The sequence below is a fragment of the Drosophila albomicans genome, chromosome 3, assembly GCF_009650485.2.
Source record: "Drosophila albomicans strain 15112-1751.03 chromosome 3, ASM965048v2, whole genome shotgun sequence".
Taxonomy (NCBI): Eukaryota; Metazoa; Arthropoda; class Insecta; order Diptera; family Drosophilidae; genus Drosophila; species Drosophila albomicans.
In genome coordinates this window covers 38745808-38769942 of record NC_047629.2, presented here as the reverse complement: position 1 = coordinate 38769942, position 24135 = coordinate 38745808, and the positions used below count along the sequence as shown (strand labels likewise).

Sequence of the window (24135 nt, the reverse complement as noted above, 5' to 3'; positions counted from 1 at the left end):
CAAAGGCCACAAATTCCAACAGGCCCAAAAATAAACTTGTTAATGCATTTGAGATGCAAAACAAAACAAACATTCAAGCAAACGGTGTGTACATTAATGCATTTCCTTTTCGCCAAAAATGTTGTTGCACTTCTTCGCGTCAACTTCAAATCGAATCATGAATCTCACACAAATCTTGATGATTCACAGACTACGCGGTGTGCCCATAATGTCAATTTGGCCATTGTGCATCACTCAAAAGACCATTTCGATAAATCCGAGTACTTTTTATTTTGTGATGCCACAGTTGTTAGCCATCATCCATATACCCGCCCCGAAAACAAATATCTGCTTATAATACCCTGTGACGTGTGCTCGGCCAACAACCAACAAAAAAGTTGTGAGTCATTGCAGATACATGAATATGGTGGCTATATAGTGTGGGGATAGGTGTAGCTGTCTATATCTTGGATGCCGACAACGTGGGTGCCTCGACGAACTTGCCAACGAATATTGAATGCAATAAGCATTCATTATTCTAATTCGAAATTTCAAACTATAACAAATTCTAAAATTAACACAAAATTGCAAACTGGGAAATATAAACACATTTCAGAATGTGTTGAAAGAGTTATAGATTCATATACATTGTCTCATATAATTGTTCAAATTAAAATTCTAAATTTAAATAAGTAAATAAATGAATCCAAAAAGTAACGTATTTACTATTTTAAGTATTTTCCTAGTGCCCCATTTCATTCGGCGTTGACACATTTTTATTTGTCGAAAGTGATTAATCGTCGGCCAAATATACTAAGCATTTACATATGTGAACCGTAAACTGAATGAGAATTTAATTTATGCCAACAGCATGCAATTTTTTGCTGTCGATTTTAATAACATTTTAAATGGCCTAAAATTTATTTAGTGTTTCTATAGATATCTCAGACATTCTGCGTCATTTCACATACAAAGAGCGTATTGCTAAAATTAATTTATTGCATTTAATTGCACTACCTAAGGGTAGAGTCATTTTCTTACCCAGAAGGTGCCATTCACCTTCTTTGGTACTGTATAAATATATGTTTCTTGCTCATTTAAATTTTTAAGATATTTGACTTTTGTTTGAATTTATGATAATCTTGATACCCATTTAAATTTTTATACATTTTGATCACAGTCTAAAATTAGTCTTTGTTTACATTGCTGATAATAAATATATTTTGATTTGTCACTTAAATTTTTGTTGACTTTTTAATCACAGTTCTAAAATCAGATTTTGTTGTCAACTTTTTATACTGGATTGTTCTTAATAAATTCATTAAATTTCTACCTTTAATATATAACCTAAAAGTATCTAAATGAATTAAGTTCTAAAATTTAAAAATGTAGGCTTATTTTTTGAATATTCATCAACAAACAATAAAACTTTAGTTCGGCATATTCCACATTTGAATTTATTCATTTGTGCGCCTTGAATATGTTTTTGTATTTCTTGCGAGCTTTAGTCAAGACACAAACCGCATCGCTGAGTGAGAAATGCGCAGCGAAGTAAGAAACTCGGCTAGTTTCAGTTAACGACACACAGGTGGCGCTCTCAGCGCTGCTGCTGGTTTAGTAAATGATCGTCTGCTTTAAAGTTCAAACACTTTATATATTTAATTTATAACTAAACAAATTCGTATAAATCAATTACTATTAACTTAGAAAGAACTTAGAACTTAATATAAATGAATATCAACTTAAAAAGAACTCAATCAAGTTGGTCAATCGACGCATATTGACATAATTGACCAGCATCAAATAAGCGTAGCAAATGTAAATGTATGCCCACCATTGAAAGTGCACTGGATCCTTTGTCCAGCTGCCCCTGTGCCCCCAGGTACCGTATCTATGTGGCTGCAACACATATCCGTAGTGGCGTTCGGTGAGCAGGCGACGGAAGGCAGCGCCGGTCAAATAGACGACGCTCAGCAGCAAAATGAGGCGACGCAGGTGGACGAGGAGCAACGCCATTCCCGATTGTTTGTTGTTGTGTGGCTTCTATCAGCTGCAAACAAACATATTTAATTGTATATTAATGAACTCGCACTGTCTGATTAATTTGCATTTATAACGGGGAACGCACTCGTTTTTTCGCACTTTTAATTATCGCATTTGCCTCGTGATGCCCAGCAGCGAATTTTCGTGAATTTCACGAAAAAAACTTATTTATACTTTTTACCTTCTTCTTTCGTTTGGGTTTGTTCTCTTTGTTTTCATCATATATTTCGTATGCTTTTAATTTATTTTAAAACTGGCAACACTAGCAAAAAAGACTTTTTTTAATAAATTCTGTTTGTGCTTTTGGCGGTAGATTTAATTTGGGGTACTTCAAACAAATATTTGAAATGGTTTTCCATAAGTAAAAGATAAATTAAGTCATGTGGTTGCTTTGTTTGAATAATCTTGAATAATCGCATTTTGACAAAGAAGAAAACTAGCAAAAAGAGTTTTCGAAATAAATTCTATTTGTGCTTTTGGCGGTAGATTTAATTTGGGGTAGTTCAAATAAATATTTGAAATGGTTTTCCATATTAAATAATAAGTCAACTATAAATTTAGTCAGGTGGTTGATGAAGATTCAACTACTTGAATAATTGAATTTTGAGAAAGCAAAAAGTGTTTTTTAAATAAATTCTGTTTGTGCTTTTGGTGGAAGATTTAATTTTGAGTATCTTAAATAAATATTTGAAATGGTTATCCATATTAAATGATAAGTAAACTATAAATTTAGTCAGGTGGTTGCTGAAGCAGCAAAGAAGAAGAAGAAACTAGCAAAAAGTGTTTTTTTAATAAATTCTGTTTGTGCTTTTGGCGGTAGATTTAATTTGGGGTATTTCAAATAAATATTTGAAATGGTTTTCCATAAGTAAAAGATAAATTAAGTCATGTGGTTGCTTTGTTTGAATAATCGCATTTTGACAAAGAAGAAAACTAGCAAAAAGAGTTTTCGAAATAAATTCTGTTTGTGCTTTTGGCGGTAGATTTAATTTTGAGTATTTGAAATAAATATTTAAAAAGGTTTTCCATATTAAATGATAAGTCAACTATAAATTTAGTCAGGTGGTTGCTGAAGTTTCAACTACTTGAATAATTGAATTTTGACAAAGAAGAAAACTAGCAAAAAGTGTTTTTTAAATAAATTCTGTTTGTGCTTTTGGCGGTAGATTTAATTTTGAGTATTCAAAATAATTATTTGAAATGGTTTTTCATATTAAATGATAAGTCAATGATAATGTCAGGTGGTTGCTAAAGTTGCAACTACTCAAATAGCCGCATTTTGACATAGAAGTAAACTAGCAAAAAGTCTTTCTTAAAATATCTTGAATATCATTTCAATAAAAATGGTTTTCAATATTAAATGTTAATCCATGGAAGTCAGGTGGTTGCAGCCACTTGAGCAGCAGCATTTTGACATAGAAGAAAACTATGTCAGCTTGCCACTTGAAAGACAGCCCTAAGCACAACAACAACAACCACAACAACAATGAAGCAAACTCTTCAAATGCCTTTCAGCATAGGGCAGCCTGTGATTACGGTCATAAAAACTATATAAAAAAATCAACAAGCGGCGACTAGGTTGCGTATACATAATGCCTATGCGTATACGTAATTTGTGTGTGTGGCTCGTATAAAATACTTGAGACGTGGCACTCCAGTAACCTTGAATCAATCCACAGCCGCTGTCAGAGAGCGAGTGAGTGAATGAATAAGTGAGAATAACAAAGGCGTCGATAGTTGCAACATTCTAGAGGCTAGAAGCTAGAGTGAGGTTGGTTAAGAACAATATTTAAATTAAATATTGGCACACAGGCGAGCCAAACGCATGAAAGATGAAAACGAAACGAAAATGTTGCAACAACGCCAAAATGACGGCAAATGTAAACTCTGAAAACTACAAAATGTTTAGCTAAAATGTGATCCGGACGCGTGCGAGGTTTCTGCTTTTTGCTTTTCGGGTTTTTTTGTGTAAATAAAGACACAAAAAAATATGTATAAAAGAGGAGGAAAAACTATTAACTGCATTTTGCGTTTATTATTTTTAGCAGTGACATGGATAAATGGAACAATCGACACGCAACGTTTTATTGGCTAAAAGCCCGGCATTCTCTCGCCTCTGCTCAAAATATTTGGGTGTTGTTTCGTTGTTGTTTTCTTTATTCTTTATTTTACGCAATGTGTGAAGACACATCGAAGACACAATCCCAGACACATGACAAGACCAGGCCAGACCAGACCAGACCGTCTGTTGTTCTGTTGATATTGACTTTACGCTCGGTGGATAATAAGGTAACAGATTGCGGGAGCACATCTTTGATCTTATTTACACGCTACAGTCAGCTTTGCGGATAGCTTGATAAGCTGTTGAATTAATACATGGGCATCTGTATTTATTACTTCATTTTCAAAGGTATGGAAGCATTACTCATAAAATGAGTAACACTTCGGAATAACAACTCAATTCAATAATTTGCTTTAATTTCAGCAAATAAAAATTCCAAAAATTGGTAACTGCACATTATATTTAAATACATAAAAGTATATTTTATTTTCCATACATAGAATTTTATTACATTATTATAATTATTGTAATTTAATATTAGATTTATTGTGACCACTTCGTATAGTTTTTTCAAATTTTTAACATAACAGAGTTCATCTCTGGGATATAACATAGAATATATTAATGTGGAATTACATATATGTACATACGATGCTGTTAATCTAATACATCGAACATTTAATATTATAATTTAATAAAATTCTCAATATTACAATATTTGACAGAACTAATTTGTATTTAATATTGTGAAGTTTACTCCATCGAATAGATTTTTACATAAATTACAACTCTTAAGTAAAGAAATATCTATGTTTTTATTATTTATTATTATTGTTGCTTAAATTTAAATTATATACAGAGCAACTTAAACATCAGATTGTGCACTAATATAAGCCACAAATTTATGTTTAGTGCAGTAAATGAGAACTATAAAATATACAATATAATTTGGGTAACCTTTTTATGTTAAATATAACTATTTTTGACATAGTAAATTTTTCTAAAATTTGAATTACAATAAGTACTATTACTACTATTATTATTATAAAAATGTTGCCAACTTTTTTGATTGTTTGCATTTTAGTATCTTTAAATGGCGCATTGTATTAATATACTACATTTATTTATATATTATTTTTAATACATCCTCATAAATTTCTTAAAGTTCCGAAATTTGATTTGGGCATGAAAGCGTTATAATAGTCATCTAATTTTTATTAACACTCTTAGCCAAAGGGTAAATCAGCTAGTACTAGTAAATTTACACTAGGTCATAAATTTATTTGTCATCTAGGCTTTAATAATAATGATAATAATAAATTAACACTAACTTATTGCTGAAGCTGAAGACCTTTGCAGACTAAAATTCGTATTTTAATAACTATTATTATATGGTATGAATAGTTGTTTATTTTAAATATACTTTGCATCACTTGAGCTGTGATTATTATTATCAATATTCCCTGATGCGCCGCTTCAAGTGACACAACAGCCCAAAAATATAATGTATACGTTGTTTTATGGGCACGCAAACAAATCGCTGAGCTGCACCGACAACTCCTCCCCTATTAATTTTATTAACTAGCGTTTGCATCTCTTCATTGCATAATCTGTCGCTGCTGTTGCTGCCCCCTCTTCAAGTATTCCACTCCACTTCACTCCTAACCCAACCACTTCCACTTCTTTTGTGCATAAATTACAAACTCAAAATCGTAGAAATGATTGAATGGCCTGCGCCAATGGCAAACGCAAAGCGATGGCGTCGCTTTGCTTCCCGATCTCGCACGGATCTCTGCAAAGTATTTTTTTTTTTGGTTTTTCGGTTCCGTATGATTGACCGCGTTGTGCACCTCGCTGGCTGCTCCCGGGGATTGCCGGGGTCTGACTTTTATGGCTGTCGGTGTATTTTTTATGGCCTGCCCGAAATTCATTTCTCGTTTTTGTATTTTCTATCTATGTGTTTCTCGATTTGTTTGCATTCGGTTTCTGGAACTGAGATTGAGGCTGATGCGTTGGCGTTGGCGTCTCGCACGCATCAGGAAAAAAATGTAGATATTTTTGGTGGAAAGCATGCGAAATGCACGCCTGTTGCGGCTCTTTTATTTTTTAATGCAGCGTTGAAAGCTATTTGTATCTGTCGGCCAGATTAGGTTAAGTTTCCACGCCTCTCTCTGCCGCATACGGCATCCATTGCAACAACCACTGCATGTCTTTCGTCAAAGTGTCGAGCCACTTTGTTTGCCCTTTCCCTATTCCCTTTCCCTTTCCCTATTCCTATCCCTATACCTATATCTCGCTCTTTGGGCTATTAGCTATTGATGCCCTGCTTGGATTTTTAGATTTTTCCCAGATTTTCAGGCAATTTAGCGTCTTTTGTCGCGCATTCTGATTTATGTGACGGAAGAGGCGAGGAGTGGAAAACAAAAGGCGTCAAAGGCACAGACGCAAATATCATTTGAAATGGGTTTTTGGCATTTTGCGAAGCACACACATATTTAGTTTAAATAGTCACTAAAATATCACATCTAATACTCACACGCTGCAGGCTAAAAGGCAATTTCTCTATTTCGAATTTTCAGCATTTTTGAATGGACGTCATCTCGAAGCTAGCCGCACGCTTCCGGTGCTTCTTCGTCGTGTACAATATCTTTGGCCGGCTGGCTGTTTGGCTGGCTGGCAAAAGTGGCACACCGATCGTTATTTTTAAATGAAGAACTGAACCGCGCTGAACTGAACAAATATCAGTGCACTGCGATCGCGATCTGCGATCATATGTGTCGCTCTTTTGGCTATACGAGACGGGATGAGATGAGTTGAGTTGAGATGCGATGCTATGGGATGCGATGCGATGCGATGGGATGCCGAATGTAGTTCGAGTATCTGCATGATATTCATAGCAAATATCTGTGATAAATTCATGCCAGTTGTTTTGAGTGGGCCGAGGTTGTTGGCGTAGGCGTAGGTGGAGATGCGGGCTGAGACGGGGAAGTTCTCATTTACAAGATGCAACTACAAAGCACATATATATTTGGGGGATCTGCAAGGGAAAGAATATTTAAGCGGCAAATTTGCAAAATTGTCAAAAAAGTTTATGTTTACTAGAGATTACTACTATTAAAAATATAACAAGAAAGAAAGCTACAGTCTAGAGTATTCGACTGTTCTATACCCGATCCCCATATTGATTTGAATAAGTGCAAAATAGTGCGGTATTATTCTTAAAATATATCAAAATAATGTACCACAAAAATAATAATGTTTTATTTGGTATATTCTTAAAATATACTAAAATAATATTCTGCAAAAATACTAATATATATCATAGGCTATATTGGGTATATCGATGCAGTATTACCATTAGAGGATTAAATATACCAGATTGTCAGCCAAAGAAGACCCAATTGCAGTATGGACATGGCTATATCGTCGCGGTTGTCCTTCTGCCTGTTATATATATTTCCTAGAGGCACAGAGTTATAATACCCTACTTCTCTATGGATAATATAATATTTCCCATATAATTTCTTTTTAGCGGCTATAAAAACAATACACTTCGCACTTGGAAAGAAATTATATGAGCAAATATTAATTTACATTGTAGAAAGCATTTTTATTCCGAGGATTGCACACAGAAATAATATTTAAGCAGCAAATTTGCAAAGCTGTCAGAAAAATGGGATGAGAGATTACTACTATCAAAAACGTATAAACAATTTACATCTATGAGATTTATTTGAAAATAATTTATATGTGAATTACAATGGGAATTACAGGGGAAGGAAGAATATTATATTTTGTATACAGAACAGAATATTTAATCAGCAAATTTACAAAAATTTTAAAAGCAGAACAGAGATTACTGCAATCAAAAATTAAAAATATTATGATATGATGTGCAAAATGATAATCAAGTAGGAATTACATATATTTCTGCGTCATATTCTTTGCAAGTAAATATGACAATTTGCGGCTTGAACTGAAAGTTCTCATTTATATCAATGAGATGTGAAATAAGTTTAATAAAAAAATTACAAACGAGGTTGCAATTGTTTTGAGACTGAAAATTTCTTTTCTTATGAATTTTTTTTTCAAATATTTAAGAATATAAAATTCCGCTAAGAAATTTATTTTGTTTCTGTAACAAGAATTTTGACGAAAAAAGTTTCGTAAACGAGTTGCAATTTCTTTGAAGCTCAAATTTACTTACCTTACTTTTTATTTTCTTTTGATTTTTAAAAATACAAAACTCAAGCGATTACTCATGAGTGTGAATTTACGATATGTGCAAGATATTCTTAGCGACGAATAATTTCTAATTTATGAGACAATTATGTACATTATAATCAGAGCGAAAATAAATGGTAAATAAAAAGCAATTTGTTGCTGTTGTGGGCGAAGAAGTTGGCAGAGCAAAAAGAAACGTAAAATTTAATTGAGAACTTGCAAATGAAATTGTTACGAAGTTGCAATGAAAATAATAAGAAAACTTCCAACTGCAAAATTTAATTTAATATTAAATTACAAAACACTATCAAGACCTTTGAATGCTTACTCATCGAAATTTATGAGCAATTCCGAAGATATGTAGACGCAGCTATTTATAGAGCATCATAATTCGATCATAAGCAAAATACTTTCCATTTTTTGTGTGTTGTTAGACAATTTTATCAGGCTATTTATCAGATAGAATTTACAAAAGTTGCGGCTGTCGAAATGCAAAAACACTTTCGGACCGAGTCGAAATGGGCTGCTGACCGGGCGGCCGATATACGAGTATTTGCCAGATATATACGCGTGGCTATATACAACATGTTTTTCTTTTTTGTATTTATTTATTTTATTGTTGCAATTTTTAAACGCAACGCCAGGCAAGAGATGGAGAGAGAGAGAGAAATAAAAGGAAGAGAGAGAGACAAGTTCTCTCTCCCAATTTTTCTCTCTCTTGTTTGCGATCTTCTCGCCCAAAATACACGCAATGAGAGCTCACGATTGAATAAATTCAGTTCAGTTTTTCGAGAGTGCGAGTCGGAAAATCTCGGAACAGCATTTTCCAACGGGCAACGGGCAGTTTTTCTTTGACAACGCGCCGAGACGCACGCGACGACGTCTCCGAGCAAACACGTTGAGTTTTCAGTTCGAGTTGCAAGTAAATGCGGGGAAAATGCGACAAATGTGTGTGCGTCGGATACATTTTTTGCTAAATTGAACTGAATATAAATAGCAGCAAAAGTTTTCTCTGTGTGTCTTGTGTTGTGTATTTTTTGTGTTGTCGGGAAATATAACACAAAAGAAAAGTAGGAAAAAATAAGAGACACACGCCCAAAAATACGCATAAAAAAGTCCAAATCGAAATCGGAATCGGAGCGTCAGCACATAAAATATCAGCGCATAAATAAAAAACTAGAAAATTGTTGCAGTTGTCTTTTGCCGGCTGCATTCTTGCCTCCTTGATCGCTGACTCTGCCGGCGGATTATGTAAAGTGGCAAAAGGCAAGCGAGCTCGTTGTCCCAAGGGCCGATCAGCGCAAAAAATACGCACGGAAAACTTTTCAAGAAGCAAATGTATCCATTGAATGTGTGTTGCCATTTCTCAATCTCAATCTCTCTCTCGCTCTCACTCTCTAGTCTGTGCATCTCTGTCGCCAGTTTTGTCGCCAGTAAATGCATCTAATTTATTTTGCATCTATTGCAATTGAGGAGGCCACCGTGGCAGCATCAGCAGCAGCAGCATCGAGTCGATGCATCCGAAAGATACGCGCGTCGTTTGTCTAATTGCCATCAGCAGTTACTTATTTGTTGTGCCAACTATCTAAGTGTGTGTGTGTGTGTGAGTGTGTATTGAATTACGAGCTAAAATGCAAATATACAAATTGATGCCCATCAAGTGAAAATGAAATAAACGGCAAAGCTCTTCAACAAAATGCATCTACAGCTCAAATTGTGCAGTGCGAATTTCATGAATAATTAACGAGCATGAATAAAATCAAATGAAATAAAATACAAATAAAAATACAAAAAAATAAAAACAAAACGAAAATAATTCAAAGCAAAGGAAAAGAAAATAAAACGCAATTGGCTATTGTGAGGCGAGTTGCCAAAATAACGTAATCAGCATGTCGTCCTATCGAAGTTATGTAAGTGAACTTTATGCAGCGCCAAGTATCTACAACTCTTCACTTGTATCTGTATCCGAAAAATGTATCTTTATCCCATTCTGTGCATTTGCTGTGTGTGTGTAGTTCAGCAATTTCGACAGCTTTTGTTTGCCATTTTCTATTTTGTTTATTTCTAATTGTTTGTGAGTGTATTTAGCATCTAGTTTATGTCGCTATTCAATGTATTCACCCACTCACAACACACACTCACTCACTCATTCATTGTTGTGTATTAATTTGGCTTTTCCTTTCGGCCTTTTCGGTCTCTTTTTTTTCATTTTTGCCAAACTTTTGTTGTTCTCAGTGCTCGAGGTCAGGCGTGTTAATGGCCCAGTTCCATGATAAACAATTCTCTAAACTTTTTGGCCATGCGTGTTTTGGGTAATTGATATTTGATTTTGTTGTTCCAATTTGCATAAATCGAATGTTTCTCGCTTCACTCGGGGGAAATGCCAGACCTTTGTTTCATTATGAAATTCAATAAAAAACTTTTTGTTTAATACATAAAAGTTTCAATTTGCGTAGACACTCGGGTTTTTGTGTTTATATTGAAAATGTTGTAATCTTTTGAACTCTTGTTAGTGCATTTATTTTAATATTGCTTAAATATTTTGAAAGTTTATATTACTACATTAAATTTCTCAATAAATGGAATAATTTTTTCACGGAATTTTCTTTCATAAATGTAAAAAGTTACACACTGAGATTTCTGTTTTGAATTAAATATTTTGAGAATATTAAATTGACATAGGTTTTGCTTGAAAAATATATAAATAAGTAACTGCAACAGATGTTTGAGATTTAAATTGCATTTAGGGAAGAAATAATATGAAGGTGATGAGAATTTAATAATATTTAGAAATTATTTATTATATATTTATTTATTATCCCGTCAGCAAATATAGTGTTGCTTCAGATTTTCATAATATTTGCAGAACATACAAATATTTTTGTAAATTATATGAAGATAAGTAAAATTTAATAATAATTTGTCAGAGATAATAATAATTAAGCAGAGATAAACGATCGTATTCATTATAAATTTATACAAGTATAAAGCAAAACAGTGCGGTATTATTTCTTAAATATACCAAACTAATATATTGAAAAATACTAAAATCATGCAAATGCAATGTTTCTTATATTGACATAGACTACACTCAAAATATAACATAGAGTGCCAAATATACCGAGTTAACAGCCAAAGCAACTAAGACCATACAAAAGCATTTCCAATATAAAAATTAAATTTTTAGATTGATAAGCAAGCGATTGAATATTTTGTATTTAGCATTATTTTTTTTATAGTTTGACCTGTCTATTCATAGTTTAAATACCCCACTCGATAAGAGACTAGATTTTAGAGACACCAAAATCGTGAACATGTCACACACATCTGATCCTTTCGTCGCATTTATGTGACCCTTTGGCACTTGGTAAGCACTTTAGTCATAAATCAATTAAAGTTTGTGCTCAGCAGCCGAGGACGCTTAATAAACCGATAAACCGATCAATTTATGTGCCCAACAACAAGTTTCCACTTTCGTTTGCTTGAAGTGTGTGTTTGCGTTTATTTTTAGGCCAAACTCATTCTAAAAATGCACGAAAAAAGGAAAGAGAATAATTTTTTTTTATTATTGTTGCGTTTGTCGCTGGAAGTTGTCTCGTTTGTTGTTGCTGCCGTTAGAGAGTGTTGCTTTTATGGGCAGAAGGAAGTTGTAAATATTTATGAGCGGCATAAAGTGGAAAAGTTGTCTCCTTTGTGGAGTGAAGCACGCACCACCTAATTAATTTTGGAGAGTGTGAATTTGCCTAGGATTTGTACAACATGATGTTCTATTAAACGAAAACAAGTAAGAAAGCAAGAGTCGACTGTACTCGACTTTTAGATACTCGTTACCCATTGTGAATTAAGACAAAATAGTGCGGTATTAATTTTAAAATATTCCAAATTAATACTAAGAATATGCCAAAGGCTATATTTGGTATATTGGTGTTGCACTACATTCTAAATATATCATGAGCGGTATTCATTTTAAAATATACTAAATTAATACAGTATACAAATACTACTACTGCCAGCGTATATTGACATAGTACTATATTCAAAATATACCGTAGAGTGCAAAATATACCTGAGACCCGATTGCAGTTGGCTTCAAAATATCGCTGGTTATTCGACTTTTGTCGATTTGGGTTTACAGAAGTAGGCATGAAAAGAATTTGAATCAATATCAAATACAATCGAAAAAATTATAGCTCTATCTCTTATAGTCTCTGAGTTCCACTGCTTCATAAGGACAGACGGACAGATAGACGGACAGAACATAACTATATCTTTGCGGTTGATGCTGATCAAGAATATATGTATATACTTTATGGAATAGGAGTTGCCTCCATCAACCTGTCACATACATTTCCTAGAGACACATAGTTATAATACCCTTCAATCATATGTATACCGGGTATAAAAAGGGGAGCGGGCGGGGTAGGCTGTGTTAACAGAGTTAACAGTTATTTGTACAGACATTTTATAGTCAGATTTAAAGTACACAACATGCCCAGACGTCGTCGACCCCGTTGTAAGGTGAAACCCTTGATTGCACTGTGCCAGGATCAGGCAACAGCCGGGGACAGCGATGGCAGCCAGGATGATCAACTGAATGAGAGTAAAAGCGACGACCTGGACACGCCCACAGCTGTGGCTACCCATCCACATCCATATAATACCGCAAGTCTGCTACCCGATTGGGAGTACAAACACTTTCCGGAACTGCACAATCAGCTGCCGTGTTTGCCCACATTCGCAGATGTCTTCGGGCAGCATTCGGAGGTCATCTTCCAGGAGCACAGGCCACAGAGCAACGCAACAACGGATCGTCAACTTCGCGCTACGTTGTTGCCCGATTTCTTTGGCCTTGCCGGTCTCGTGGCTAATTTGCGTGCTCCGCGGGGGAATGTTGTGAATGCTGTGCAATTGGCCATTGGCGAGGATCTGACCACATTCGGGTTAGATTTGACCAGTCAGGGTGACATCTATGTGCACTTTAATGGCCCCTTTACACAGCAGCCAGCATCTCGAAGCTCAGCGAATTGTGCCTTGGAGTTGGGCATGCGGGGAATGCGGGATGCCATGAACAAGTATCCGACCCGACCTCCGATCTGGGAACCGTTTGTACCTGAGACCAGGGATTTGGGTCTGTTGTTTCCGGTGCCGAAGTTTGCGCAGCAATCGCGTAAAAAATCTGCCTAGTTTGATGTCCATTGGCACCTTTACAAATTGTTGTTTTATTGTCTTTGGTTATTTGTCAGCCAGCTCATATTTCGCTTATCATTAAACAAATACATATATTTTAAACAATCTTTGGATTTCGGTTAAAATGAGAATTGATTTTAGAGTGTATTCCATTGGTTGTAAATAAGATATTCAATTCATTGGAAAATACTTTCACCTTTTTTTTTTAAGTAATTTAAGTATAGCATAATGTTTTTCTATTTACCACACAAAATTTTACTATCTTGGCAACTGACACAACAAATTTTTGATTTATTTTACCCGCTACCAAAAGGGCTGACTATCTGGTATATTTTGCACTCTATGGTATAATTTGAATGAAGACCTATATCAATAAAACATGTTTTTATATTGTGTTATATTCATCACATCACTTTTCATATATATTTTTTAATGAATAATTAAATTATTGTGATTATAAATATAACTCTTGTATTTTAAGTTGAGTCCTGTGCAGAAATTATTGAAAAATTGGTTTTTATATTCACTTTTGCTTATCCAACAACTTTTTTTGTGCGCTTTTCAATGGAGACTGAAATTAATGCGAAACGCGTGCCGCTTTATTTATATTTATATTTATTTTGATTTAATATGCAGCGTATTTGTTTTCTTTATAATTTACTGCGCTGTACTAATCCATCGTTAAATTAGTTTGTTTATTTCTTTTATTTATTTTTTAACCGACAGTATTATCTGGGCAAGATAGCAAGAATTCCTAGTAGTAAAATATGTATACTAATCTAATATGTAGATTAGAATAAAACATAATTATTTATTCAGTGTTTTGTTTATTTAGCCTTTTGCAATTAACTTTACTTTCTGTTTATGCGAGAGTACTGAGAAATAGCCAATTTTATGGCTGGAAAATTTGGTTTTATCTCATGCTAACAAATGAGAGTATGGCTAGAAAAGTTTCACGTCATAGCTAATAGACTTAATTGTATCATATTGACATTTCATAAATACTTTTTGGGTCGTGGCAACTTCAAAATTAATTTCCAAATATCTAATTCTGCTGTTGAATTTGTTCCCAAGCTATATTCTTACGAGTAATAAATCAAATTTTGTAATAAATGGACAGACAATAAGTAGAACAACTTAATTTATGCATTATGAATTTCTAAAAAGAAACTTATTCTAGGAGGTATTCCAATGTTTATAATATAATCAAGAAGAAACTTATTCTACGAAGTATTTAAATATTTATGAAATAATACAACTTTCTACATTGGTTTAACTCAATTTAATTTTACGACAAAGTATCTTTGAATACAACCGCTCATTTATTTTAACTGCATGCGTTGTACTTTTTTGCTGAGCATTCGTTCTACAGCAAATCGCATAAACTTTTATACTCGCAGTTATTCTGACACTCTGACACCAAAACAAAATACAAAATAAAAGAAAAAAAAAACTTAAAATGATTTTAAAAATAAATCATTTGTCGGCGAGTCGCGTCGACGGCACGCGAATGTTTTTCGGCTGTAATTTGATTTGTGTTGGCCAAGTCAGTTCTCGTTCTCTTTGTTGTTGTTGCTGATGTTGCTAGTTGAGTGCACAGTCTGTGTTTTATAGACTTTGCCAACTGACAGATAGAGCAAGCAGACCCTGCTTAGACCCTCCTGAGTTGGCAGTCCTTAACGGCATCGGCTAATTGAGTCCACATAATAACGCTGTCAAATGCGCCACGAGACAGCCAAACACTCTTCATAGAACACATGGCAATCTTCATCTTCATCTGCATCTCCATCTCAGCATCTTCAACTTCATTGCTTGTTTTGCACATTGTTGGTCTATTTGCGTTTGGCATTCCATTTCACTGAGCGTAGAACAACATCGAGTTGAGAACAATTAACTGGGATCGTCCTCCGTTCATCTTCCTCATCATCATCACGATGGGAGGCAGCACTGGAGAAATATGCATTTGTTTTTATGGTACATGTCATTCGCCTTGTTTTTGTTGCCGTTGTGGCATCATCATCGTGTGGGCCGCGTGGCGCCGTCGTTGAGCTCCACTTGGGACAGTTCAGTAATCATCGACATGGAATTTCATGCACGACTCTCACTTTGGAATTCCGAAATGAAGATCTTCCTCTCGCTTATTTTATGAGCGATTTTACCTGTGATTTAATTTGGGTTACGATTTTTCCGGAATTCCTTAATGCATTTCCCTCGATTATCCCCCAAAGTATAATTGCCACATTATGCTGCAGCTTATGCGCAGATCTCGTCGAGTATTTGTCGTCTGTTCGCTGTTGCCAAAAGCTATAAAAAGACGACATGGATTTCGCAATATTAATGTCGCGTCTGTCGGATCAAATGATATGTAGTTCCTCCCAGACAGCAAAGGAAAATGTGGAAAGGGAAGCAAGGGCGTCTAATGCACTGTGCGGCACAAAGATTAGAAGGCAGATGTTGAAATAATCGAAATGAATCTGTTTACACGTCCAAATTAATTGAAAAACGCGTGCAACAGCGCCATTTAATTGAAATTGAAATTGAAATACATCGAGAAAGCATAAGACGATGAAGAAGCAGGCCGAAGCAATGCCACAGTGGCTGCGGCAACGGCTGTGGCGAGTTCAAAGCGACCCTCCTGGGGGGGCAAGATCGCCGAGAAGGGGCATGCCTCAAGTTGTCTTTGTGCTCGCTTGGTGTTGATGTGTCAGTGTTGTGGCCTCCGCCTCTTTGCCTTACGTTGCACGCGCTGATGATGATTAAATATTCGTGCGAATTGCCGAATTCTCTTTATAAAGGGCAAGTGGGAGGTGGCAAGTGGAATGTGGCAGCAAGTGCAGTCGATGGTGTGTTGGCTTAAGTGCGCCAATCAATCAACTCATTTCCTTATCATGCAACTCAATGAAGTCAAAGTACTCACGCTCTCATTCTGTTTGCTTTGTAATTATGCACTTCAAGTGATTCACACAAAAAGTCGTTTTCATTGCTTTAACAAGGGGAACTCCGTAATATAAATGAAGCATTGTTAAAATCTTAAGAAAGGCATAGTTAAGAATCGTTTCCTTTATTACAACTTTTCCTTTTTAAATATGATCGATAAATAAACAGTAATAAATCGTTATATACTTCTGTGGCTTACCTTAATTTCTTAGGGTTATTGAGAGCTCATTAAATATTGTATTAAATTTTTACAATACTCGTATATGTACCATATAGCGATGTTTTTCTGCTAATACAACCAGACATTGTATTTAACAACACCAGAATTTGGTCACATACCAGGAATTGTAAATGTTCTTCATTATGGTATTATTTTCATGTTTATTGATATTACAAGTGATATGATTTCCTTGTTTTTTTTAATATATTATATAATACTATAGAATATCATTGTTCAGTACATTTTACTACAAGTTCCCTGCTTGTTCCCGCAAACTAATTTAGACTGCTTTCTATTGCAGACTCCCTGGAAGTCTAATCTGAGTTCCTATAAGCCGAGTAGCTCAACGGTAAGTCTCCTTCACCTCTTTCTCTGCTCAATTCTCTATTGAATGCATTATCTACTTGCAGTACACATTGGGCAGCGATCTTGGCAGTGGCGCCACCTCGCGCTACACTTCGCTGGCCACGCCCAGCGCCTACAGACCATCCTTCTCTGGTGGCACATATCGCATCAAACGTGATCCGCCAGCTGCCACTCCAGCTGTGACAAGCTACGTGAGTCGCTATGGCAGCGCAGCGAAAACCGAAGCCAAGGACACGACGAGCTCCAGTGATCGAAGCAGTCCCATCAAACGCTACACTGGCACAACAAGTAAACTGGGCAAATACGGTCGATCCAGGGATCCCAGTCCAGTGGCGCTGGAGCACACCAATCACAACAGCAAGTCGAAGTCAAGGGATCCCAGTCCGGTGATGGACAGCGCACGGAGTAAACTGGGAGCTAGTAACTATCGCAGCGGCAACAGCAGTAGTAGCAGCTCTAGGAACACCTATGGCAATCGCTATGGCAGCACAGGAACCCGACTCAATAGTAATACGCTGGACAAATCCATCTCTTACTTGACCACAAGTGATTTCCATGCGAGAACCGCAAGTCGCGCCAAGGCAAGCAGGGAAAAAGAGCTTGAGGAGCAGCAGACACCAGAACAGCCAGCTGAAACAGTTAAGGAGGTAGCCAAAACGGAGGAAAAATCCCCGGAGCAACAGTCTGAGACTGCACCTGAGGAAACCTTCATCTCCGTGTCTGTGGTGACCAGAGCCACCTCACCAACTCCACCAGGCAGCACCACAGTGCAACGCACGCGTCGCATAGACATCGCCAAGACCATCGAGAAGACCATACAACGCTCCACAAAACCCCGCCAGATGGTGGAGAAGGAGATACAATCGGATCGCATGGATGATTCCACGAGGTATTTAAGGTACAGCGCAGCCAGTAGCAGCATCAGCTCCAACTACAGTTCGCATCGGGATCGCATTAGCAGTCTGCGCTACAACGCAAGTCCTCAGTCCAGCGTTTCACCCAAGTCCAGCACACCGAGCGCCGAGTCCAAGGAACCTTCGGTGAGTCCAGCAAAGAGCAGCGTTAACTTAAGTGTGGCCAGTGTCAAGAGCAGCAGCACAAGCAACGGCAAATCAAAGTTATCACCACCAAAGGCGGTGCGACTCAACTCCCGACAATCCTCCGTTGAGAATCTGGCCAATAAACCTCCAGCTGCACCCAGCAAAGCAGAATCACCCACTAAGATTAGCAACAGCAGCAACTCGAGCAACTCCTCGGCAAAGTGGCCTTGGCCCAACAAGGACTTTCGCAAGAGCTCGCTGAACGTGGGACCTACGGACAGACCGCGTAAAAGTCGCACGCCCAGCAGCGGCGAGAACGAGGAGGCAACGGGAACAGGTGCGGCAGCAGAGGCAACCTCGGGTTCGGGACTGGAAAGATCACCTAGTGGCGGCAGCGAAGCTAGCGTCACCTCAGCCAGCTCCGCGCGCAAAGTGAAGCTAAGCAATGGCAAAGCAAGTACCGTGAAATTAAAAACGCATAAATCCTGTACGCCCAGCACAGGAAGCAGTAGCAATAGCTCCACAGCGACCTCTGCCTGTTCCTCATCGGACAGCGAGCAACGCGTCAAGATCACCAAAAAGACGGGCAAGAAGAAGGCAGCGGCAACAAACGGCGTGCAACCGAAAGAGAAAACAACGAGCAAGAAGGTCGCTGCTAAGCAGGCAACTGACAGCAGCGGTGACAATGGCGACGATGGCGAAAATAGCCACAACAAGTTCGTCACTGACTCACCTAGTGACGCCGCAGTGAGACAGTCACCTGCGACGGCGACATCGCCACAGACAGAGCAGTCAGCAAAGCAGTTGGCAGCGCAGTCTACAACTCAGTTGGCAGAGCAGTCCTCGGCGCAATTGGCAGCCCAGTTATCCCCCAAATCGCCTTCCCCGCTGCAGTCTTCACCGCAGTCGCCAGCATCGCAGTTAGCATCGCCGTCGCCTTCACCGTCACAATCTCAGTGGACAGCGCAGTCGACGTCGCGTTTGCAGCGCTTGTCGGGGGTGTCGAATTTTTTCGCCACTCGTCAGCACGACGCAAATAGTGAACCGATCTTCATCGAAAGCTCCGAGAGCGCGGGCGAGGCAGACACGCCGCCATGTGACTCGATGGTCACGCTCAGTCTAACGTTAGACACACGAACGAACGAACCAACGACGACGACGAAGACCACAGCAAGTGGCCAGGTGACAACCACAACGATAACGACAACGACAAACACAACGAGCAGTCCCAACTCCTACAGTTCCAGCACACATAATCCTCGCGAAACGAGCACAGCTCAACAGCAACAAAAACACTACGACAAAGAGTCGAGTTTGACCACAAGCGAGGCAAATCCCTCGGATCTGGACGAACCCAGCTGGTGGCAGGACACGAGTCTGCAGATCAACACGGCTTCCGCTTTGGATTACAATAATCGCGGTGAGATGCCTTACAGGTTGCGCCACATTGATTCAGGGGAGGAGCAAGCCTGGTGGCTGCGTCAGGATGAGGGCGATGACGATGATACGCTAGCGGAAGAAACCTTAAATCCGCTGGATGATGAGCAGTCTAGGGATGCAAGTGTGGAGATCACCGAGGGTGGCAAGGCAGCTTGTGGTGCTTGGTGGAGCAGCAGCAACGACAACGAAAGGGAGCAGGAACAAGAGTCAGAAGTGCAGGGCAAGCTGATGCCCAGAAGTCGCATCTCCCCCGAGCAAGATGCCTGGTGGCTGGACGAGGAACAGACGCAACAACAAACTCCAATCAAATCCCTGACGCCAGAGTGCAAGACCAACGGATATCACGATGAGCCTCATGTGGAGGTGACCCTCAAGCTGCCCAGCAACAGCTCCAAGGCGAGCAACGGCAGTGGAAGCAGCGCACCCACGGATGCTGCTGCACAACACTGGTGGATGTCGGGTCCGGCTAAGAAGCTGTTCAACGTACAGCGCGTGGAGTCCGGTGAGCGTGCCTGGTGGCAGGAGAAGGAACAGGAGGCACCACCTCCGCCTCCACCAGTGAAGCAAGCAACGCCTCCAACGCCGCCGCCACGCATAATCAAGCACTGGGAGTCAGGAGAGCGCGCCTGGTGGTTGCAGGATGACGAGCAACAGCCTGGCAACGCTGGTGAACAGTTGTTGCCCTCAAATGGCAACGACGTCGTGGACTTTAAGCAAACGAATGGGCAGATACCACGCCCACTGGCACAGGATGCGCCCTCGGAGCTGAGCAGCTCCTTCAATTTTGCGTACTCAGTGCGACCGCCGCCCTTGGGACAATGCTCGAGTCCCGTGCCGCCCGAGCTGGCCAACGAGCTGGCGGAGCAGCGAAAGCTTTGTGCATCGCCCTACGATAACATTCCAATGTCAAAAGTTCAAATGGCAGCAGCGCCGTCGACGCCACAGTTGCAGCCAGCCACAGCGCCTCGCTATGCTTATGCTCCGCAGCCGGGCCGCGTGGGCGACAAGCTTTTTATATCGCGACATCAAAACATCGATGAGCTTTTGGGCGGCGCATGCCGTCCCCTCAGTCCACTTTTCTATAACGGCGGCGGCATCGGCATCTTAGAGAGTGGCGAGGCATCACTGCCGACGTCGGCGTCGCTGCCGCCGGCGAACAAGAATATGTTTCTGCTCGAGGAGATTACGCCGGATCAGGTGCGAATACACGACAGCACCGCTCAGCTGCCGGTCATACAGCGTATGCAACGGTGAGTACGAAACAAAAAAGCTTTTGCTTTTTGAGAGAGAGCGTTGTGTTTGCTCTCTACTTTTGCTTTGTTGTGTGGTGAGTTTCGTTCAACATGTGGTTTTTCATTGTGCTCTCTCTTGCTCTCTTTTGATCTTGCAGCGATGTCGAGTGGCTAGAGAATGGCAGCAGCAGCAACTTTTATGAGCAGCAACAGCAGCAGCCGCAACAACGCAGGGTAAGTGCCATATACTTTCTCTCCCTCTCTCTCTCTCAGTCTCTTGCACACCCTCATTGCAACAATTTTGGCAACCTGCCGGCTCGTTACGTTATCGACTGATCGTCGCCAACGACGCCCACGCATGTGTTTATTTACAAAATCGTATACACTAAACATGCGGCGGGTATGTCTCTTATGTCTTTGGCTACGTAACGTAATTATTTATTTATTCAGTCCAATCATAGGAAGCATAAAATAATTATAAACACAGATTTACACATCAGTACAAAAACCAAAATAAATTAATAAAGTAATTCAAATTATATTGTAAATTATAAATAAAAATTTAAAAAAAACTAAAGGCAAAGAATTATAAAATTCGAATTGGGCAGTTGAACTTATAGTACAATAACATAAATTATAAAATAGACTTCAAGTTAAATTGATTACAAATTACCAATGCTACCTTATTTCTTTCATTTATTCACATTACTTCGATCAATTAAGCAGTAACCAAAATTATAGATAAATAAAATAAATAAAATTATAAATAAAGTATAAAAAATAAACAATTTTTATAATATAGTTAATGTACTGCACTCAGTATTCGAATTTAAATGAAATAAAATATATAATAACATACAATATAGAATAATTTTCAAATGATAAAGGAAGTCGTCTACATAACGACGAAAACAACTATTAGATCAATAACATATCAGCAATACATATTAGTACAATTTGTTTAAAGTGTCAAATCATAATACAAAATTAAGTCATTACCAAGTTATTTATGGACCACTGTGCAATTGGCCAGGTGAGCTACTAAAATGCTTGCACACACATAGTATCGCTTACATGCAGCTGCATCTTTAAGCCTAAATAATATAAAGATATGCCAAAGGGCAGGCTATACACACCTCAAGAATTTATCAAAGCGAAAATCTTTCTTGGGAGACGCTCTTCAATAATGACAGCTCTCAAGTGTGGCCCAGTGTGAGTGAGTCACAGACATACAAAGCGCAGTGTAAAGGCGGAAGAGTTAAAAATATTATCTTAATTACATGCAGTCAGGCAGGCAGCGACGACTTTGACTTCGACTTCATTTTCAACTGAGCATCGAATTCGGCATTGCATTTGAGACTTCTTTCTTCGCTCCAGTTTCCCGAGCGGCAAACTGCATGGGAAAGAGAAGAGGGAGGGGACGCGAGGGTATGTGGGTCATAAAGCAATTAACGCGCACGTAAAGCTAAATCAAGTGAGCGAAGAGCAGAGCTTTAACTGTAAAGCCGACAAAGGTTAGCGTCGCCGTCGCCGTCGGCGTTTTGTGACGCGCCGCGTCGCATTCGCAGCGATTCGTTAAGTTTTTGCGGGTAGAGATTGAAAACGAAAAGCACAAAAGCGACTCTTAACGATTGCAAATATTTATTTTGTTGACTTTCTTAAGCAATTGTTGACATTGCCCAGCCAATGCGACCATAAAAAAGCAGTTAAATAAAAATTGAAAGTGCATTCAACTCATCAAATCAGAAGCTTGAACTTTGAACCCCATTGCTGTCGCCTTCCTTGATTAGTCACACAAATCAAAGCACCGAAAATAGCAAACTGTTTGTGGCATTGATGCGTGAAAACAACAAAACTTAAATTACATTTCATTTTCAGTGTTGTGTCGCAGTTGCTAAAATAATTTCGTACAGTTTTCGTGTGTAAATACGCAATTGTCTCGTCTACTTATAATGACATCAACAGCCACAAAAAAGTTGTCGCTTCGCCCCAGATCACTAGAGATGACTCACTTGTCCCATTACGTCTGTACTTCTTTCGATGCTCTGACTATTCAAGGCAACACATTTATTGCCCCCTGAGTACGGCGAGTTCATCACAACTCTATTATCAGTCATGAAAAAAACCAAAATATTGTTTTAAGTACAGTATGAAACTTGTTCACCATGTGGACAAACAACATTGAATGTATCGGCTCACATCAATATTTACAATGTTCCCGGATATAAAGCTGTGGGAAATATCTTGTAAATGTTGTCATTTCATAATTAGAAATAGAATACATGAAAGTACTGTAGTATTGATATAGTAAATAGTATTAAATAGTAAATGTAGTACCTGAAGCTTTGAAATTCAGCTTCTACTAACTATACAAATTTGATAGAGTAATAAAAATAAGCGTAAACATTATGATGATGCATTGATGTGCTTATCCAAGGCTAGTTAGGATAAAATTAAACCCAAAAGAAATTACATTTTTAATTTGATTGCACATTGCAGCTAATTGTCTCTTTTGGTGTAAATTGAGTGAGCCATTATAGACATTTTATTGCAGTATTAAAAGTGTGTAAATAATTTAAAGAAAATAGCAGAATCTGAAAAAAGTATTACGTCTTATTCTACCTATTTTTAATTTAAGATTTCTCAAATAAAATCCTTTACATTTTTTTGTTTTTGTTATTATGCCAGTTATATTGTACATTTTATTTCTATTCTCGTACATTTTAATTATAAATTTTCTTTGTAAAACAAAGCTTATTCATTTAAATATTGTAATAGTTGCATACGTACAACACTCGTTTCGTTATGATTATTCGATCTTAATGACGTAACGATTTAGTTGCGTATCGTATGTGCACTGCTTAGCAAGTGCACTAACACCAGTGCACGCCCCTCGCTAAATAAATCGCAGCACATAATCAAAGCCATAAGCATGCACACCCACAAAAGTAACGTACACCCAATTGGCATACGAATGCTACACACACACAGGCATAATCGCATGCATATACAAACATAACTTAAATAGCCAAAGCCAGCCAAATGTCCAGCTAATGATAGGCTAACGCTCAATCAACGATAAAACTAAATTGTGGCACACGCGCCTCAGAGGCTGAGGCTGAGGTTGCGGTTGAGCTTCAGGTTGAGCTATTTATAGGTTTGGCATGAGTGCGAATGCAAGTGCTGTTTACTCCCTATCAGTTGCAGTTGCACTGCACGTTCAATTAAAAAAAAAAAAACAAAAAAAATAAGACAGCAATAGCAGGCAACAACATGTTGCAGAAGGTGCAGCGAACGCAAACTCACCTGACGACAATACACGCACACTCACACACACACAAACGTAGACGTAGAGAGTCACGCAGTCTCTCGAATTCACCACAAGCTCTCGTTGCTAAGCATTCG

General features: G+C 38.3%; 3 protein-coding genes across 8 annotated transcripts in view; 2 read left to right on the top strand and 1 right to left on the bottom strand.

The window, feature by feature from the left end:
- Nucleotides 1–1711: 1711 nt before the first annotated feature.
- LOC117569307 (uncharacterized) lies at nucleotides 1712–6639 on the bottom strand. 3 transcript variants are annotated; one of them, XM_052004161.1, is made up of 2 exons: nucleotides 6621–6639; nucleotides 1712–2029 (listed from the first exon to the last, which is right to left on the bottom strand). In XM_052004161.1, exon 2 carries the CDS (start codon nucleotides 1993–1995, stop codon nucleotides 1717–1719), a length of 279 nt encoding a protein of 92 aa, XP_051860121.1. In that variant the 5' UTR covers nucleotides 1996–2029; nucleotides 6621–6639; the 3' UTR covers nucleotides 1712–1716. The 3 variants fall into 3 exon arrangements, with proteins under 3 accessions (XP_051860121.1, XP_034106310.1, XP_034106311.1); XM_034250419.2 differs by lacking the exon at nucleotides 6621–6639 and adding an exon at nucleotides 2108–2408; XM_034250420.2 differs by lacking the exon at nucleotides 6621–6639 and adding an exon at nucleotides 2204–2407.
- A 2735-nt stretch (nucleotides 6640–9374) lies between these two features.
- LOC117572136 (FH1/FH2 domain-containing protein 3) overlaps nucleotides 9375–24135 on the top strand; it is a 50444-nt gene continuing 35683 nt past the window's right edge. For 2 of the 3 annotated variants that reach the window (XR_004572497.2, XM_034254771.2), the window contains exons 1-4: nucleotides 9376–10218; nucleotides 16954–17001; nucleotides 17063–20748; nucleotides 20889–20964. Coding sequence is in view for 2 of the 3 variants with exons in the window: in XM_034254771.2 (XP_034110662.1) it covers nucleotides 10198–10218; nucleotides 16954–17001; nucleotides 17063–20748; nucleotides 20889–20964 (3831 nt within the window). In the remaining variant the exon portion in view is untranslated. Of the gene's footprint in view, nucleotides 10219–16953; nucleotides 17002–17062; nucleotides 20749–20888; nucleotides 20965–24135 lie in introns of all 3 variants that reach the window. The other variant, XM_034254772.2, reaches the window with a different exon arrangement.
- LOC117572137 (uncharacterized) lies at nucleotides 12716–13602 on the top strand. 2 transcript variants are annotated; one of them, XM_034254777.2, is made up of 2 exons: nucleotides 12716–13248; nucleotides 13310–13456. In XM_034254777.2, exons 1-2 carry the CDS (start codon nucleotides 12797–12799, stop codon nucleotides 13374–13376), a joined length of 519 nt encoding a protein of 172 aa, XP_034110668.1. In that variant the 5' UTR covers nucleotides 12716–12796; the 3' UTR covers nucleotides 13377–13456. The 2 variants fall into 2 exon arrangements, with proteins under 2 accessions (XP_034110668.1, XP_034110667.1); XM_034254776.2 differs by having other exon boundaries at nucleotides 12720–13602.

What these genes read in the sequence shown, in the direction of transcription:
- LOC117569307 (XM_052004161.1), bottom strand. Translation starts at nt 1,995, where the DNA reads ATGGCGTTGCTCCTCGTCCACCTGCGTCGCCTCATTTTGCTGCTGAGC.
- LOC117572137 (XM_034254776.2), top strand. Translation starts at nt 12,797, where the DNA reads ATGCCCAGACGTCGTCGACCCCGTTGTAAGGTGAAACCCTTGATTGCA.